This window comes from Rattus norvegicus, chromosome 3, assembly GCF_036323735.1.
Source record: "Rattus norvegicus strain BN/NHsdMcwi chromosome 3, GRCr8, whole genome shotgun sequence".
NCBI classification, from domain to species: Eukaryota; Metazoa; Chordata; class Mammalia; order Rodentia; family Muridae; genus Rattus; species Rattus norvegicus.
The window spans coordinates 153,972,290-153,989,064 of NC_086021.1; the positions used below are offsets into that span (position 1 = coordinate 153,972,290).

The window sequence follows — 16,775 nt, forward strand, 5'->3', positions numbered from 1 at the left end:
CTTTATGGTCCGGGAGATGGGATGGAGGGAGAATAAGGGCAGAATGAACAGGGAAGGGCACAGCAGAACTTGACGACGACATAAAGGACCAGGACATCCACGGGGAAGAATGCAATAGGACGTCCACTGTGGCTGAAGAAAAGAAAGAAAAGCTGTTTCTTTTAGACAAACACAATTCAAGAAATCTCACCCAATTCCAAAAAAATTGTACTATGTCGTTATAGGTAATGTCAGAAAGAGAGAGAGGGAGAGAGAGAGAGAGAGAGAGAGAGAGAGAGAGAGAGAGAGAGAGAGAGAGAGAGAGAGGAGAACAGGACAGAAAAGAAAGCAATAGAATCATCCTCTATCTTATGGGAATATTCTCTAATCTTTTGGGAAAATTTTTAATTGTAGCGTAATTCAGGATAACACAATGTGGTAATTTGGCGATTTAAAAGTCATTTGATCCGTGCCGTTAGATAATTCAAATTATTCATTCCAAAGGGATGTTTTTGTAGTAAAAGATAAAGCCACATTATGATCATTAAGCCTTCTGTCTGCATGGAGATGTAAAAGGCACCTGTATGGAGCTCTCCCTACTACAGTCTAATGCACATTTTGATCCAGAACCAGAGTAAACTTCAGCTGTCGGCGGATATAAGCACTCTCTTATCATTTGTGGTTTCCATGGGACAGTTATAAATCCAAGGCCTGTCATTGGTGTGTGCTTGCAGACTGACAGCCTGAGTGGGCAGGATTAACAGTGGCCTTTATGCTATTTGAAGAGAGTCAGACTTTTTAATTCTTATTGTTAGAGGATAGGACAAGCTTGGTTTTCTCCATGAAATGGAGATATTCATTCTTAAGTGATAGCCATCCTGAGAGACTCCAGATCTTCCCTAGCATTCAGCTGTTTTTAAATGTCGGTTCAGCTGCGTGGATTGCCTGCCCCCTGCACCATCACCCAAAGTCCTGTCTTTAGTGCTGCATAACAGGCTGCCAGTAAATTGGTAGCATTTCCAGTTGGAAAATCTCCAGCCTCCTTTTGAGAAAGGAAGGCAGGTATTTTCCTCTGGCCCACTGAAGGCCTCCTTTTGGCATTCAATTGATTAAAAGGGGCCACATAAACCAAGAAGAGGATTTTTGGGGAGACAACTGCCTTTCATATCACTGAGCATCCTGGGAAAAGATCTTACCCATAACATCTTTGCTGCCTCTAAATTAAATTGCAACAGGAGTATCTGAGACACCGAAAGGCCACTAGAGAAGAGAGAGTCCTATGCATGTGAATTCATTGACCTTTTACAGGAACTTGGCGGTCTCCTGAAGCCTGCCCATGGGGCTCCTCAAGAGTGCAGCTGACTCTTGGGCATATACCCAAAAGATGCCCCAACATATAAAAAAGACACGTGCTCCACTATGTTCATAGCAGCCTTATTTATAATAGCCAGAAGCTGGAAAGAACCCAGATGCCCTTCAACAGAGGAATGGATACAGAAAATGTGGTACATCTACACAATGGAATATTACTCAGCTATCAAAAACAATGACTTTATGAAATTCATAGGTAAATGGATGGAACTGGAAAATATCATCCTGAGTGAGGTAACCCAACCATAGAAAAAACACACATGGTATGCACTCATTGATAAGTGGCTATTAGCCCAAATGCTTGAATTGCCCTAGATGCACAGAACACATGAAATTCAAGAAGGATGATCAAAATGCGAATGCTTCACTCCTTTAAAAGGGGAACAAGAATACCCTTGGCAGGGAATAGGGAGGCAAAGTTTAGAACAGAGGCAGAAGGAACACCCATTCAGAGCCTGCCCCACATGTGGCCCATACATATACAGCCACCCAATTAGACAAGATGGATGAAGAAAAGAAGTGCAGGCCGACAGGAACCGGATGTAGATCGCTCCTGAGAGACACAGCCAGAATACAGCAAATACAGAGGCGAATGTCAGCAGCAATCCACTGAACTGAGAATGGGACTCCCGTTGAAGGAATCAGAGAAAGGACTGGAAGAGCTTGAAGGTGCTCGAGACCCCATATGAACAACAATGCCAACCAACCAGAGCTTCCAGGGACTAAGCCACTACCTAAGGACTATACATGGACTGACCCTGGACTCTGACCTCATAGGTAGCAATGAATACCCTAGTAAGAGCACCAGTGGAAGGGGAAGCCCTGGGTCCTGCTAAGACTGAACTCCCAGTGATTGTTGGGGAGAGGGTGGTAATGGGGGGAGGATGGGGAGGGGAACACCCATAAGGAAGGGGAGGGGGAGGGGCTAGGGGGATGTTGGCCTGGAAACCGGGAAAGGGAGTAACAATCGAAATGTAAATAAGAAATACTCAAGTTAATAAAGAAAAAAAAAAAGAGTGCAGCTGAGAAGAGGGAGGGCCATGCCCATGCCGCCTAGGGTTGGAGAGGGGAAATCGCCTTGCTGTCTCCTGCTGCTTTGGAGACCTTAAACAAACCATTCACCTTTGCCAACCTTCATTTCCCTTCGCAAGAAATGCACATAACCCTCGGTTATCTCCAAAGCTGAAATGCAGGTTGCTCTGAAGATTAATGTCTGTGATGGATGACGCCTGTGAGCGCCTCAGGCTCTGGACAGCACAATACAGTTATAAAACAGTTTGTCTCTTTGGTTTGGTTTAGTAAGAAAAGAACCTTGAGTGTGTAGACAAAGGTAGCCTGGAATTATGGTCCTCCTGTCTCAGCCTCCCAGGTTCTGGAATTATATATGTATGCTGTCATGCCAAGTGACAACCTTGCTCTCAAAAAGCATCCTCTAGAACATTCTGCCAGGTGACACTCTTGGTACCCTGACATGGGTAACTGTGTATGTCTACAAGTGGAGAGGCACGCTGCTGCTCAACTATGGGAATTAGGTGACCTGTAAAAGCATCTGAACGATTTTAGGCCTGCAGGACAGCACACCCCACATTTCTTTCCTTGGGTTCTTCATCTGTATATTCAACCAGCATCAGCAGAAAATCCTTGGGAGAAAAATTTGACTGCACTGAGCACACGCAGACTTTATTCAAACAACCCAGTAAGACCAGCTACTTAACTTTTATTCTGTGTAAGTTGTTATAAGTAATTCTGAGATGACATTAAGTGTTCAAGTGGCAGTGTATACCTTATGTGTGCATGTCATGGCATCTTGAGTCAGGGACTCGGGCACCTTCAGATTTTGGTGTTCAGTGGGGAGTCCTACTGCACACACACCCAATTCCAGGGAACCACTCTACAGGCAGAGGTTAGGTGAGGTGACACCCAGTGTGGACTCTGAAAACCACTGTCCCTCAGTTTTACCTGAGAAAATAAAGCTGATAATGTTTCCCACATCATCCTGTTGCTGTGAGGCCTCCAGGGGGAATACGTTTGAAGCGTGAGTTGCACTGTGGGAGGTTAGGACTCCAGTTACTTGGATGTGGGCTGTCACTCAAACCTGGCACTGGTTTACACAAAGTTATCTGCCACAACCCAATTGGGTTTCCTTTTGGTTTCCCTGCTGTCCACTGTGCATAGCCTCTAGAATTCTCTGCAATCGGCCACATCCCCAGCATTGTTGTTTTCTGCTGTGAAGATCAGTGTGAAAAGAGGTCCTACCACTAAAGAAAAGGCCAAGAGTCGGATGGCAGATGCATTGAATCACAGTAAACGTTTGTTCAGTCATCTTTTAACTTCTTTTTTTCCTTTTTATTTCTCTTCAGCTCTCACCTGAAATTTAATAATCTCACCCTGATTTCAACTCATGGACTCCCAGGAAAAAAACTTTTGAGCAACGAACAGAGAAAGTTTCTAGCAAGCGAGTATGATTCCTTTTCCTTCCTAATCAAGTTCCTAATTTGTGTGCAGTCTTTTTTATTGAATGTTGAATAATAGATCTTTGAAGTGAAAAGGGGAAAGGGGGGGGCTTTCCCCTAGAGCCCAGGCATTTCCTGGGAAATACAACTTTAAACCCACCAGTGAACATTTTTGGGTTTCTACTGCTGTGATGAAATACTGTGGCAAAGGCTTACACTTCCCGACCCCTGTTCATCACTGAAGGAAGTCAGGACAAGAACTCACACAGGACAGGAACCTGCAGGGGGTGGTACAAGAGCGCTGCTAACTGGCTTGCTCAGCCTGCTTTCTTATAGAACCCAGGACCACCCATTATGGGTTAGATTCTTCTCCATTGATCAATAATTTTTAAAAAATTGTGATGGCTAGCTATGGCAATGAGTGAATGGTCCAGCATGGCAGGTTGGGGCTGTCATTTTGTATCTATGGAGACAGCTTCCTTGTTCCTACACTGAACGGAGCTCACTAGCCCAGCTGTGAGAAGCAGTACAGAGAAATCATGACCATGAGTGTACCCCGTGAGCACCACCTTAGAGTGTGAGTCTCTCTCACCCTTCCTTCACCATAGGCACCTGAAGCTGGTCTGCTCAAACCTGTGCTAACTGGGTCAGGCGAGCTTTGCGCTTCTTTCCCAGTAGAAGCACCTTTTGACAACATCTGTCCTTAGACATGTTTCCTTACCACATAAGGTCCACCAATTTCAGTTTCTGGAAGCAAAACACAGGCTCCCTGCTGGAGAAACAGTTCCCAGTGTTTAAAGTGGAGAAAAAGACAGGGAAATTGTCCCCTCTCCACATTGGGGGGTGGGGGGTGGTGGTGGCTTAGCAGGATCTTTGATGAAGGGATTCCCTGTCATTTTGAAGAAAGACTTGTTTTACCTTCACTGGGAAACCCCACCCCTTCTTTGGCAGCAGAACGAGGACCATTTTCAACTAACACCTTTATCAGCACAAGGAATTCTGTTGCTGTGTTTGAAGTGGTAGGGTTAGAACCTGGGGACTTGAGTACACCAGGCAAGTGCTTCACAATAAGCAGTCAATCCCATTTTTATTAGACCATGCACTTTATTGTGTGCGTGCCTGTGTGCCTGTGCGAGTGTGTGTGTGTGTGTGTGTGTGTGTGTGTGTGTGTGTGAGAGAGAGAGAGAGAGAGAGAGAGAGAGAGAGAGAGAGAGAGAGATCTAGAATCTTCTTACCACTATAGTCTAGACAAGGGATCACATTTACCTCAGATTTATGTTTTCTTGATTGTGAGAAGGATATGCTTAATAAAGTATGCCAAATTTTTGGTCATAATAACATACCACCAAGTCCTCCCCAGGAAGAGGGGATAGACCTGTGGATAACCCTTTCTCTTGCTTTCTTTTAATGTTTTTTTTAAAGATTTATTTCATTTTATGTGTATGAATGTTTTACCTGAATGTATGTCTGTGTACCATGTATGCATCTGGTGCCTGCTGAGGTCAAAAGAGGGTACCAGATCCCCTGGAACTGGAGTTTCCAGTAGTTGTGAGCCACCATGTGGGTGGGTACTGGGGACTAAACCCAGGTCCTTTGCAAAAGCACCAGTTCCCTTACCTGCTGAGCCAACTCTCCAGCCGCAGTTCCCATTTTCTAAATTACATCATTCTAAAGAAATATGAATTGAAGTCATCCAGCTTGGTGGAAGTTTCTGCCCATCCCAAGGTTGGGCATGTCATAGTGAGGACAGTGTGTCTGATTTCCTGCATGGAGTAATCTGGTAGGTGTCCTTACCTCTTTACCCTGTCTCTCTGCCTCTCAATCCAGTCCCCTGAACACCACACATACACACACACACACACACACACACACACACACACACGTTACTCAGGTGCTCTCCTTGCCCCAGACTCTACTGTCCAGAACAGTCACTACAAGCCACAAGGGGCTGCTTCCGTTTAAATTAATTAAAATTAAATGAGTTGGAAATTTCAGCTCCCTACTCTCATTTGTCACCCCCTCACCCCCCAACCCCCGCTCAAACAGCAAGCATGCTACCATAATAGCATAGCTACCTTCAAAATGCTGTCATCATTACAGAATGTTCTGGAATACACGAACTTTATAAAAATCTACCCGTTTTCACTGACGATATCATTCATTATCTCCACTCAATTCTCTCCATTCTCTCTAGACCAGCAATCTTCAGATGTGCTCCAAACATAGCAGACAAATCTTCACTTTTCTTTTTCTTAAATGTCTTTTCCCACAGTCTAAACTGACTATCCCATTCATTTGCAACAACCAACACACTCAACTACACTCCCCCCTTTTTCTGGCTTATGAAATCCTGCTAAATATTACATCATTGTCCTTTTAAGACTGCATCTGCTATCTGCATCCTAAATCCTAAGGCGACAACATGCACTCTGATACAGCAGGATTTTATAAGGTGACACAGATGAAAATCACCTCAGAAGAACCAGTAAATGTCTTCTTCATGAAGGACCAGACCCAACAGCCAGACCTACTTGGGTGGGAACCTTCACAGAAATTAAGATAGTCAGGGGCCAGAGGATGAACCTAGAACAGGGCACTGCCTTTCAAATAAATGATCCTCAGAAAGGATTGTGGCATTCAATAATAATAATAATAATAATAATAATAATAATAATAAGCATAAGTCTAATAATCCCAATTCCTTCTGTTAAAGAAGACCACAGACGGTGAACTTGTCCTTAGTTCTTCATTATTTTTGTTGATTTTTTAAATAAATAGCCACTTTTGTCTTCTCACCCCGCCCTGCCCTGCCCCCACCCCCCTTGTCTAGTCTCTGGTTGAGGTGCTAACAATGTACCTAGGAGGCAGCTGGAAGAAGGTGTGGGAGGAAAGAGAAACAGGAAGCAGGAGAAAGGCACTAATTGGGCAATCAACCCTGAATAATTGAAAGTTAATTGCAGCAGTCCTTCCCAGTGTGTCACAGCTAATCCCCTACAAACCTCAAAGTTTCTTTCCACTTCTGAAGAATCCTGGTTCTTTGAGGTGTGAGTCTGCGCAGACCTTTGTTTCTATGGAGTAGCTTCAGACTGTGCACCTAAGGGCTTGGGTTGTTTTTCCCTACCAGGTTTCGGGCGTGCATGACGTTGACAGGAAGGCACAACTCCTGTGCCCCTTTACCTTATCTACGCCGTCTTCCAGAAATTTCCCCAACATGTTTTTGTTTGTTTGTTGGGACAGGCCCTCACTGTGGATCTCAGACTAGGAGAGAGGCCTGTACCACTGCTCCCAAGCTGTTTCTCCATAATAAATTCTTTTTGTGAAGATGACCTTTCCTTTTTCTTTTTCTTTTTGTGCAAGCCTGGCCATCAGTCACTCTAGAACCAAGCCACACCCCCAGTCCCCTCCCCCATGACTTTTGAGTCAGTGCCAAGCTTGCTTGTGGTAGATGAGCTCCCACCCGTGGTACATTCTGTTGTCTCCTTGGCTCTTTCTCCAGAGGACCCCAGGGTGAGGGTGTGAACCCGGGAAGCAGTCTCGGCTCTGCGAAAGTCTTCAGGCTTATAATGCCGCTTAGCAAAACAAAGGTGGAGAATTTCACACTAGATAGTTCCACTCATCTGGTGGACGCATGGCAGACAGTCCAGAGGGGTAGTGATAGCCAAAATGAGGAGATGAGCCTACACAATGGCGTCTGAGACGAGAAAGCTAACAGACTGTGAGGCCATCAGCCACGGTCTTCAGAGCTTCTTTTCTGCATCTCCGCGAAGCTTCTTTAAAACCGGGTGTTCCTAAGCATCGGCTCCCACTGGACAGAGCTTCAGACTCCAACTCCAAAATACGCATCCTGGCACTGCCAACTCTGCTGTCCCGCCGCTGTTAGGAACAGCATTGTCTTAGCTGCCCACAAGTTTCCCCCGAGAGCTTTTATCTTTGGGCGAATTCTCCTAAGACTAATCCCTGGACACTAACCATATTTAATTTTTCTCTCATCTTGGATGGCTTATGGTAGAGACCGCATACCAAATACAAACAATCCCTTTGTATGTCTCTCACGCTGTGTGGAAACAGCAAAGTTTCATGTATTCCTGTAAAGCTATCAAGGTTTGTTTTTTTGTTTTTGGTTTTTTTTTTTTTTTTTGAAGAGAATTTCATCTCACTACCCATTATTTTCTTGTGACAGGCCAGCCCCTTATTTTCCTTTTTTATTAAGAAGAAATTTTCTTGTTTTTAAGTGTTTCATGGCGGAGCACAAAGCCCAGCGCTCCCATCTCTTTTCACAGGCCCCGTAACGGGTCTAATGTGCATCCATTACGAGAATGCTCTTTGTGTAGTAAGACCAGACTCATGCGTGGATCAAAAAGAAAAAAAATGTCCTCCCATTACCACTTCAGAATCCTGTTTGCCTCCAAAGAGAGTAAACAGGATTATGTATCATTAATAGCATTTAGAATAAGAGCCTTCACATATGCATCGTGCTCCACAAAACAGCGTCTCCTACATTCTCACAGAGCACATGGGATGGGCTCATTATCCTACACTGAGAGGTGAGGAAACAGGGGATAAAGGGTCCCTGGGGTCCGGGCTTATTGGCAAAAGAAGAAAGATACAGAGCTTGGCACAGTTCTTAGCAGAAAAGATGATGCAGCCCACATTCAAATGGATTACCTGTTGTCTGAGAATGCAGATTCTCAACCCTCAAGCCAGGATCAGGAAAATGTCTCTCACAAGGTGAAACCTTTGAGAAAAATCTATAGAACCCCTAAGGAAAAACAAACCCACCTCTCTAAATAAACTCAAACCACAAGGATCCTGCTTCGGCTGTCACAGCAATAGAAGAGTCAAGGGAAACAGCCAGAAACGAGGAAGAAAGCCCGTTCAGCCGACAGCATCCCATAATCCCAGAGCTCTCACCCACCCCAGGCTGATGGGAAAGTCCTGGCTCCCCATAGATCACCTCTGCCCTGCAAACTGGGCTCCCAAGTCTCCAGGCACTGCACACGCTGTGAACTTAGCTCCCTAAGTGACATTTTCTGAAAATGGGTTTTGTTACTTGGACACAAGGCATGAGTCCTTTATGTAAAGTTCTCAGCAAGTGGGGGGGGATGGTGTCTCCCACATTTTAGGACCCTGACACCTGCCTTTGGAGGTTCCCCATGGCGTTATTTACATTCCTTCTTATACATTCCTTTGGAGTCTGTGGGTGCTGAGAATCGAACCTGGATCCTTTGGAAAATCAGCCAGTGCTCTCAACTACTGAGCCATCTGTGGCCAGTAGGACAGTTTAACAGTTCAAGTAGATTTCGATCCTCATGAAATAGGGACAGGAGGAAGTATAACACACACCCTACCCCCTTGTGGACCAGCCTAAGCCAGGTGGAACAATTTAGCTTTAATAGGAGGATGTCAATTTGTGACTAAGTGTTTCATAAGGGGAAAGAAAAAAAAATCTCTTAGTCTTGGTCCTGGTAAACTCACAGCAAGAGCACAGACCCAGCTCACTAGGGGACTTGAACCAGTTCGCCAGATGTCTAATTAATGCCCGCTGTCAGCTGCTCAAATGTCACTGACGGAGCTTCTCTCTCCACAGCCACTGCTTTAATGATAAAGATTATGTGCTGATGTCACTGTGCTCCTGGGTTAACGTCGTGGTTGGTAGAATGACGGCCATAGACCGAGTTGCCAAGCAGGTTGTGGTTTCCAAGGATGAGATCGTGTTCTACGACCACCTCATTCTCTGCACGGGGCAGCAGTACCAGGTAAGGCTGCACGCGCAACAGGGGCACTGGCACAGGCAGGCAGAGATCTCCACGGCAATGGGCTTACCGGGGCGCATACTCCGTGGGTAAAGAGCGTCTAGTCTTCCTGCATGGCAGCCACTCTGTATTCATGAAAGTGCTCCTCAAGGCCTGTACACATGAAGTCTGCAAACCGTCCCGAGAAAGCCATTCCAAGAAAAACATTCTGTTGAAGAAAAAAAAAACAGAAAGAAAGAAAGAAAAGAAATCACAGCTAGTTGGAGAAGTGTCATTACTGAAGCTGTTGTCCCAAAGTCTAACACTTACAGATCATCATAGCAGACTCCAGACCCAACCAGGCATGCATTTGTGCTAAATTAATTTATGCCTCAAGAGGCTAGCATTTGGCTGGGGCAATGTGCTCCCGCAGAAGTATTTCAAACATGTGCACCTTCTGTCGGCCCTTATTTTATTTTGTCTCTCAGTTATAAAACTAGGAAATCAGATTGACTGGTTTCCCGGTGACCACGCTTTCTGCTGGAGTTGTTGGATATAGAACGGAAGCTGTTCCCAGTCTGAAGATGGCAGACTTGGGGCTCCCACACCACCCTGTGTAGTGCCCTTTTGTGGGGCACACAAAAAATAGGTGTCTTTCCAGTGAATAACTCAAGGACGGGGTCTGAATCTATCTCGCCAGCACTGTGGATTTGGCAAAGGAGTGTGTGTGGCTCCTTTGTATCTCAAAGGCAGGGAGGAGGCAGGCAGCATAGAGGGTCCCCAAGGGGCCCCAGTCTACCCACGGTCTGGTCTACCCATGTTCCGCACGAGCTGAGTAGCCTAGGCATCACCTACTGGATATCCTCATCCTTGGCTGCACTTTGAGATCTCCTGGGGTGCTTCCAAAACACATCTCCATCTTTGCCCCCAGGAATTGTCCTAATAATTCGAGGTGGGGCTGGTCACCAGAATCCTTACTGTGAGCACCACAGGAGTCAGAGCTGAGGTGAGGATCCACTTCAACTTTCTTGACATTAAATCCTTTATATGCACCTTGCAGGGACACTTCACAAATTGTTTGTTTACACACAATCCCTAAGCATCCCTTTAAGATGAAAGCTCTAAGCAGGGAGCTCCAGGGTAGGGTACCCTGAGATAAGAGTGTCTCACAAGCTCCCCCAGGGAGGCCAGTGCTTCTGTGCATGGACTGCTCTTTCAGTGGTTCAGATCGATCTCTTCTTTAAAAAAAAAATAGCTTTTATGTTTTAAAGAAGAAGCCTTATTCTCAGAGGGTAGGAAAAAAAGTGTCTTTCTGTCTAAAGAATAAAGAGAACCGGAGAGACACCTCTTTTTGCTATTTAAGTATTCCTTCTGCTTTTCACTAAATGAGAAAGAAATATGGTGTGGCCGTTCGCCTGTCCCCCCTCACCTGCCCACTGGCTGCAGCCACTGCCCGCAGCCTTACACTTTGGAAGTAGAGGATAGGGCTCAGCCAGCTGCCCAGAGACTCGGGCATCTGCCCATGTGTGCCCAGCTGCCCCTGCAGCTTTACTCTGCAGCACATTAAGCTCTTGCCCTTTTTGCAACAGGAAAAATGAAATGAAGAAGTGATAAAGGAGGGTTCCAATTTAATTTTTCCAGAAGGACATAAAAATCAAAGGTACATAGAGTGATGGAGAAAGGGCAGCTGAATTCACTGGGGACCTTCTAGTTCTTATGTCTTTTCCTGTGTCCTTGACTCCAACTCTCCCATGGTTTTGTCCCACACTTGTAGGCCAAATTAAAATGATGACAGTTTAAACCCACAGCATGAAGACGACATTTCATAAAAATATAATTACAACCCTTAGCCTCTAGTCAGCACGCCTCATTCTGAAACATTCTGCAGTGTTCTAAGTATCCAAAGACACACCATTTAAGGTTTTTCTGTTCAGAGAGCCTGGCCACGAGTAAAGCCTTAAGCTGTGCTGCAGAACAGAGAGCGAGGGGAGCTGGTTGCTTGCACAGCTTATGTGTGTCTCCGAAACCCCCTTCTCTGAGGTACCCAGTTGGAGACGTTTCTACTCTTCATCAGCAGTGGCCCTCCGAGTTCCAAATGGTGCATTTATGGAGCCTTTGACCTTGCTTCTTTAATGTCGTACAGCCATTTCTCCTTTTTGGAAGAAGATTCAGCTTACTCACTTTTAACACCCTCGAATTCTGTAATCTATCCCTTCCATCAATATTTTTATGTGTGTGTGCATGCGCATGCCCTACCTCTATGCAAGTATCTTCTGAGGCCAGATCCCCAGGTGCTGAAGTGGCAGGCATCTGTGAGCCGCGCAACGTGGCTCGGAATGATTGAGTGCTGGGAACCCGGTGTGGGTCCTCAAGGGGAGGGGCAAGTGCTCTTGGCCACCAAGCCATCTCTTCAGCCCACTGTGATCACTTTTATTGCCGAGCACACGCCAACTTTGAACACTACTCTCAGCTTGCTTCCTAGTGCGACCACATTGCCACACGAGTTGTGGACTATTATGGAGAAGTGGGGAGATGCCTTCTCACGACAAGATTTTGGCAACCTCTTTGAAAGAGGAAGGATAAAACTTGTCAGGTCTAAGTCAAATGAGTTTAGCATTGGCTAGGAAAAAAACAAAAACAAAAAACAAAAAAAAGCCAACAAATAAAAACCGGAGGCACGGGCATGGGCTCCGGAAGGGATGCTGACCACTAGAAGCCAACAGGTGGATCAGTCACCCCCAACCAGGCGAGAGGCAAAGCCACAGGATCACCTGGGTGTGGCTCGGAAACACAGTATCTACAAAGACAGATACACATTCTCCAGACCAGTGAAGCAAAAAATGTGTGGCTGAAGGTTACGAGTTGGCTACAGACAGATTGGGAAGGAGGAATACACACACCGCTGTTTCTCTCAGGAATAGACCTGGCAAGGGCATCCCTGTGTCAGACGTGGAGTCCAGTGAGGACAACAGAAGGGAAAGAGGCCTCCTGACGTCCAAGAGCTGGAGTCTGTGTCTCGTCTCTGGACAGCCGGTGGCAAGAATCTATTCCTTAGCCCAGAAAGGAATCGTCCACTTGATTGATTCCAAGCAAAAGCAAAGGGATTTTTGTTGTTGTTTCTTTTCAGTTCGTTACATTCTGGCAAATATCAAAGAATGAGACATTTCTCATTGTTTCAGGAATACTGGGGGGCAGTGAGCAAATTTTCAGAAGAAAAATAACAGATTGTCAATGCTCCCAGTAAAAGTAAAAAAATGCCAGAGGCCTAAACAATTTCCTGTCTGACACTAAATGAGAAAAGAAAGCAGGACTAACTAACGAAATGGAGGAGAGGTGACGATCTGAGAGGCACACATCCAGCCCAGGCTCAGAAGGCAAGCAGCAGCCATTCTTTATATGTGAGACCTCAGGAAAATGATCTACTGTGCTTTTCTGCTGCAATTTGTACTTGAAATAATGACCAGGGAGTTCAGAATTTTACAGTCATTAGAGGTCACAGATGGCAGCCCTGTGAACGATCTCGAACAGTAATATGAACATAATTTTCATAAAATTTAAGCATACCTATTAAACAGAAAGCTAATAATCCCCAATTTAAACTGATGTAATAAAGACCAGGAAATTGATGGCACGGGAAAGAGGGGTGGTTAAGGAGGAAGAGGAGTTGTCTACACCAACAAAGCCCAAAGGGAGTATTTCAGTGGTAAAGCCTTTCTGTTGGGAGGGACTGAGGCAAAGAGTGGTGAGAAGCAGAGCAAAGAAGTTCACCCACCAAGTCCTGGGCAAGGTAAAAGGTGAGAAAAAGAAAGGCAAAGGATGCAGTTGTGAGACGTGAAGGTACAAACCTGAATGACACAGGGGAAATTCAGGTTACAGCAGAGACTGTCATGATGTATGAGCAAGGCCATGTTTACACCAAACTATCAAAATAGGAGAAACGCATCCAATCAAAATGGCCCCCCACACCCTGTTATAAATAAAAAGGCAGTTAAAGGGCTGGAGAGTCGGCTCAGTGGTTAGGAGCACTTGCTGCCCTTACACAGGACCTCAGTTCAGTGGCCAGAACTTAGGCCAGGAAGTTCACCACCACGTGTAAGTCCAGCTCCAGGAGATCCAGTGCTGTCTTCTGGCCTTCATTGGTGTCAACACATGTGTGGTGTACACTCATAGACATAAATGCTTACGCACCGATACAATGAAAATAAATCATGTTTAAAAGATAGTTAAAAGCGCCCAGTGGGGAGCCAGAGAGATAGCTCAGTGGATACAGAACCAGGACTTGGTGCCAAGGCTACAGCCTGAGTTGAGCCCTGGAATTCACATGATCTAAGCAGAGATCTGATTCCTGTGAGTTGTCCTCTGGTTTCCACATGTGCATCATGGCAGGTCTGCCCTCTCCTTGGGAAATAGAGATGGCTCAGTGATTAAAAGCACGGAAGCACTGTTCTTCCAGGGAACCTGAGTGGGATTCCCAGCACCTGTGTTGAGTGGCTCCCAACTGTGTAACTTCAACCCCAGGGAATCAAGGTCTCTGGCTTCCATAGGCACCAGCACCCACATGCACATACCACACCCCTCCCACACACACACATGCGTACAAGCACACATAAGTGTAAAAATTTTTTAAAAATTAAAATATTATAAAGGAAAAAATACACAGCAACAGATTATTGGAGAAGGTTCACAAAAGCAGCACTAGCAATACCGGACACAGAAAAACTGGAGAAAGAAAGGTGTTAACAGGAACAAAGGGTGAAATTCCTGATGCCCGAGTAGACAGCATCTTCAAACTCCACCCCTGCTGAACATGATTTTTATCAAAGGACACGCCACAAAAACAGAAAGTCCTGGTGATTCTGTTCATTTCCTAGAATTACACTTAGAAAGAGAAGGAACAAACTGAGCCCCCACAGAGGCTTGGAGTCACCGTGATGCTAAGCTATAGGGATGAGCTCAGGACTGACAGGATGCCCAGCCTCGTCCCCAGACCCTTCTAGCGTTGTTGTGGAGAGAAGGCTCATCTATCCTGGCCCAGAGTTAGGGCATCTGCCCAGAGAGATGGAAAACGTTGTAGTTTCTCAAAGTCTGAATGTCCATTTCCAGAAGGAGTGCTCATGCCTGGGAGATGCGACTGCCCTGGGCATCCTCATCAGGGTGATAACAAGCCCTTCAGGCTATTGAGTGTTTTCATGAGACAATCAAGATGACCGATGCAATCCTCACAGCCTCTGTAAGGTTGGGGGCATGCCATCAGCCTCATTTTATAAGATGGCTATAGTCAAGGTCTGAGGGGGGGAGAAGTGCATGACTCATCTGAGACCTTGTACTGCAAGCAGACTTCTGTGCCCACTGACATTGTAGAACTCTTCCTGACTCACAGTTTCGGTCTTCTTCTGTGACTCTGCCACACAGTCTACACCTACCTATCTTCCACCAAAGTCTCAACTGGCCTTTCTCAGTTCCCTGGGTTGCTTCTTTGTCCACACAATTTCCCCCTGGGAGCCAGAGTGAAGGGCAAGAGAAATGGCCTCCTGGTCAACCTCAAGCAACCGTGCCATTTTATTTGGCATTAACAACAGTGTTTGGTTTTAATTTGAGTCAAAAAAATAAAAAGTCAAGAGTCTACATGCAAACCCAAGGCTTTGACATTGCTTGAGAAATCGGATTGGGCCATCCTGAGCCTGCGTTCTTCCCTGGCAATGACTGGATGAGGCTGAGGCATGGCTGAACTTTTTGGCTAAGGCACAAGACTTTTGGTTGCCAGGGTGTCCTCAACATGGAGAACCAGCGTTGGTCATTATCGTTTACTGGGATTTTGTTGTCATTTTCTTATTGCAGAGGAAAATTGCTGGTCCCCTTCATGCTTATGTCTACAGAAAGAGAGCAGAAGTCATATAAAGGAAAGTTCTGTATGAGAGAGGGGGCATGGAGGGAGAGGGAGGGACAATGAGGTAGACAGTTTCTCTCCTGGTAAAGTGAACGCCAGCTTTAAGCCTTTCATAGGTAAATGCCAGTCTTCCATTTTCTGCCTGGCCCATCTGTGCACCCTCAGCACCTGAAGAAGATAACTTTAGCTATACACATCCGCCATCTCCAAAGCACTCAAATCCTCTTACAGGCCTTTGATCCCCTGATCTTGGGCAGCCCACTATAGCAACCCCCTTTCCCCATGAAGAACAGGATCTTGTGGGAGGATGCTTCCGGAGTCCCAGGACTAAGCTAGAGAAGCTTAGTGTGAAGCTCCTTTTCCAAGACCTTTCCCCTGGAGACCTAGCTCCTATGGTGTGAGATGCTCAAGTCCTAAGTGGGTATTCCAGACCACAGGGAGCAGCAGCCTTTAGACGGTTGACGGCAACATGTTAGCCTGAGATACTTGGTATATTCTTTGGAGGAAAGAGAAAGGACTGATGTTTATGCCCAGATGAGTCCCCAAAGAGCCTCAGGTCAGCATTAGCCTTTGAGTCTTCTCAGCCAAGGCCTCAGACAACGTAGCACAGAGAGAAGCTGCGCCCCGACTTGCGCTGTCTAGATAACTGACCTACAAAAGCAGTATGGACAAGAATGTGGTAAGTGGCTGATTTCTGCCACTGAATTTTGGAATAATTGATTACATAGCATTAGGTAACACAAGCAATTCAGTCTATGAATTGCTTCAAAGTAGTCATTCTGTCTGCTTATTTGTGTATTTCTTCCCCTCTCTATTAAAACCCAATTAACTCTATCTGGGGACAGAAAAGGTCACACCACAGTATGGAATGTCACCGTGAATACCTTATTTTCCTCTAGCCCTATCACCGCTGATTCATATCTCTGTAACACACCTCAGGTTCCGTGCCCCACAGGGGCTGACATTGAGCAGCACCTGACGAACAGAGAGGTTATGCAACTTAGCAAGCGTCGTTACACTGGGACAGTTCCTTCCAACCTTTTCATCCTCAACGACGAGGAAGACTGTGTTAGGGCGCTCTTTTGGCTGAGAAACAACTCCACCCTCACAGAAGGTAAAGTTACTGTAACGGCAGCCTTTCAGAGCAGCGTTTTATTTTTATAATGAGACTTATTCTTCATCTAGTTCCAGTATATAATTAGTGCCTAATTAATTCCAAGCAAATCATTCATCTGTCATGCTTTGTTTTCCAGATTAATTTACAACTTGTTGTCATTTTTGGATACCCAGAATGTTTTCTGGGGGAAAGAAAAAGGCTTGAGATAGTTTAATTATCTATAATTATTTTATTAC

At 45.6% G+C, this 16,775-nt stretch overlaps 1 protein-coding gene across 8 annotated transcripts in view; it reads left to right on the forward strand.

Annotated features, from left to right (window-relative positions):
• The window catches only part of Cfap61 (cilia and flagella associated protein 61), a 278,920-nt gene that overhangs the window by 164,618 nt on the left and 97,527 nt on the right, over positions 1-16,775 (forward strand). For 6 of the 8 annotated variants that reach the window (XM_008762285.4, XM_008762286.3, XM_063285000.1 and 3 more), the window contains 3 exons: positions 3,711-3,809; positions 9,391-9,559; positions 16,362-16,536. In XM_008762285.4, coding sequence (XP_008760507.2) covers positions 3,711-3,809; positions 9,391-9,559; positions 16,362-16,536 — 443 coding nt within the window. The other 2 variants (XM_063285004.1, XM_063285003.1) reach the window with 2 other exon arrangements.